Consider the following 3,272-nt stretch of genomic DNA (forward strand, 5'->3'; position numbering starts at 1 on the left):
CGACGAACCTCCCCTTGAAATCAAACATATGATTCAACAAGAGGAGAGTCGCCGAGCAAGACCGCTTGAAGAGGAAATTGAAACCGTAAATATTGGTGACGAAGCCTTAATTCGGGAAATACGAATTGGCAAAACTTTATCTCCCGAAGAGCGTGAGGAATTAATCACTTTACTTAAGGAGTTCAAGGAGGTTTTTGCTTGGTCTTATGATGACATGCCGGGATTGAGCGAAGACATTGTCCAGCATCGGTTGCCTTTAATCCCTGGCGCGAAGCCAAAAAAACAAAAACTCCGAAAACTTAAAACAGAATGGGAGTTAAAAGTTCATGATGAAATTAAAAAGCTATTGGAAGTAAAATTCATTCAAGTTGTTGAATATCCAGAATGGCTAGCGAATATAGTGCCGGTGCCCAAAAAGGACGGAAAGGTCAGGATGTGTGTGGACTTCAGGGACCTCAACAAGGCGAGTCCGAAGGACGATTTCCCGCTTCCGTACATTGATCTTCTGGTGGACAATACAGCTGGTCACGCTCTGTTATCTTTTATGGATGGGTTTTCGGGATACAATCAGATTAAGATGGCGCCGGAAGATATGATCAAGACAGCGTTTACTACTCAGTGGGGAACTTACTGTTACAGAGTAATGCCTTTTGGATTGAAGAATGCAGGCGCTACTTATCAGAGGGCTGCGACTGCTCTTCTTCATGATATGATCCACAAAGAAGTCGAAGTCTATGTAGATGATATGATCGTCAAGGGAAAGACTCGGCCGGAGCATACTGTCTCTTTAAGAAAATTCTTTGAAAGAATCAGACAGTATCAGCTTCGTCTGAACCCTAGCAAGTGTGTATTCGGGGTTACTTCAGGAAAGCTACTGGGATTCATGGTGAGCGAAAGGGGAATTGAAGTAGATCCTCAGAAAATCAAAGCGATTCAGGAGATGGAACCGCCGAAGACCGAAAAGCAGATCCGAGGTTTTCTCGGAAAAGTTCAGTATCTGAGACGGTTTATAGCTCATCTGACTATGACCTATGAGCCTATTTTCAAGCTTCTGAAGAAGAATTCATCGAAGAAATGGACCGAAGAATGCCAGGTGGCTTTTGAAAAGATTAAGCAGTGTTTGTCCTTACCTCCGGTTTTATCCCCGGTCATCCTGGGTCAGCCATTATTGTTGTATTTGTCCATCACGGATACGGCGATGGGTTGTATGCTTGCTCAGCAAGATTCAGGGTCTAAGAAGGAGAGGCCTGTATACTACATCAGCAAGAAGATGCTAGAATACGAGGTGAAGTATACAATCTTAGAGAAGACCTGTCTAGCATTAGTTTGGGCAACTCAGAGGCTCAGGCATTACTTGTTGTCAAGCAAGGTACTTCTGCTTTCACGGATGGATCCGTTGAAGTATTTGTTTGAGAAGCCTGCTCTTACCGGAAGAACCGCAAGGTGGTTATTATTGTTATCTGAGTTCGACATTACTTATGTCACTCAAAAGTCTGTTAAAGGGCGGGTCATCGCAGAACATTTAGCTGATTCCCCTGTGGAAGAGAGCGCATTCCTGAAGGCTGAATTTCCTGATGAAGAGATTATGGATATTGAAGAAGATACCCCAAATACCAGATGGACAATGTACTTTGATGGTGCAGTCAACAACCAGGGTCAGGGAATAGGAGCAGTACTCGTATCCCCTCAGAAGGAGTATATTCCTATATCTATCAAGTTGCAGTTTGAGTGCACCAACAACATGGCCGAGTATGAAGCTTGTATTGCCGGACTGGAGGCAGCCTTAGCTTTGCAGATTCAAGACATTGATGTGTTTGGAGATTCCATCTTGATCATTTACCAGACTAATGGAAAATGGAAGACTCGGGAAGATAGATTGATCCCGTATAATGCATATCTCGAATCTTTGGTCCAGAAGTTCAGGAGTATTACATTTACTCACTTGTACAGAACAAAGAATCATTTTGCTGATGCTTTGGCTACACTGGCTTCTATGTTAGACATTTCAGCAACAATGGAGGTCCAGCCACTTACAGTGCGACTGCAATGGGAGCCAGCACATGTGACCGTTATTGAAATAGCAGCTAGGTGTCCAGATGGAAAGCCCTGGTATACAGACATCAGGAATCTCATATCCGGTGAAGGGCATCCACCTGGGGCTTCTGGGAAAGAGCGCAAAACCCTTCAGAAATTAGCTGCCAATTTTGTTATTTGTGGTGGTCAGTTATATCGCAGATCTTTTGATGGGATCCAGCTTTTGTGTGTTGATGAAGACAAAGCAGTTGAGCTTATCGAGCAGACCCATGAGGGAGTTTGTGGACCTCATATGAATGGGAAAATGTTGTCAAGAAAGATTTTGAGACTTGGATTCTATTGGCCCACAATGGAAGCAGACTGCTTCGCATTTGTGAAGAAATGCCATAAGTGTCAAGTCTATGCTAATCTTATTCATGTACCTCCTTCGGAGTTGCACTCCATGACTTCTCCATGGCCGTTTTCAGTATGGGGAATTGACATAATTGGGAAGGTTCATCCAAAGTCTTCGAGCGGGCATGAATACATTTTGGTCGCAATTGATTACTTTACGAAATGGATTGAAGCCGCTTCGTATGCTTCCATTACTTCGAATACAGTTGCAAAGTTCATCCGCGCAAACATTATTTGCAGATATGGGGTACCTCATGAGTTAATCTCGGATAATGGTTCTCACTTCAAGAAGGAAGTAGCGCACTTATGTGTAGAGTTTAAAATAAAGCATCACAAGTCGTCTCCTTATAGGCCGCAGACGAATGGAGCCGTTGAAGCAGCAAACAAGAACATCAAGGTAATCATCAGTAAGATGACAGAAACTTACAAAGACTGGTCAAACAAGCTTCCTTATGCTTTGTGGGCTTACAGGACGTCGATCAGATCTTCTACAGGTGTCACTCCGTATTCTTTAGTGTATGGAATGGAAGCAGTTTTGCCTGTTGAACTGAGAATCCCATCCCTAAGAGTGATGATAGAGGCAAGCTTGCCGGAATCTGAATGGGCGAAGGCCAGGCATCAGGAACTGCAGATGATAGATGAGAAGAGGCTACGAGCTCTGTATCATATCCAGGGGTATCAAAGGCGGATTGAAAGGGCGTTCAATAAGAAGGTTCGTGTCCGAGATTTAAAACCAGGGGATCTTGTCTTGAAGTCCTATAGGGCACCGGTATTTGATCCGAGAGGGAAGTTTCGTCCAAATTGGTCTGGTCCTTATATTGTCGATGAAGTCCTGCCGGGAAAAG

The 3,272-nt window shown here is 43.9% G+C and overlaps 1 protein-coding gene across 1 annotated transcript; it reads left to right on the forward strand.

The window, feature by feature from the left end:
• The first annotated feature begins 1,207 nt into the window (after nt 1–1,207).
• LOC143855915 (uncharacterized) lies at nt 1,208–2,685 on the forward strand. Its single transcript, XM_077365966.1, has 3 exons — nt 1,208–1,722; nt 1,951–2,311; nt 2,668–2,685. Exons 1-3 carry the CDS (start codon nt 1,208–1,210, stop codon nt 2,683–2,685), a joined length of 894 nt encoding a protein of 297 aa, XP_077222081.1.
• Nucleotides 2,686–3,272: the final 587 nt, after the last annotated feature.

Source organism: Tasmannia lanceolata, unplaced genomic scaffold (assembly GCF_043159265.1).
Source record: "Tasmannia lanceolata isolate RefF3 unplaced genomic scaffold, GAP_Taslan_0.1 ptg000023l, whole genome shotgun sequence".
NCBI classification, from domain to species: Eukaryota; Viridiplantae; Streptophyta; class Magnoliopsida; order Canellales; family Winteraceae; genus Tasmannia; species Tasmannia lanceolata.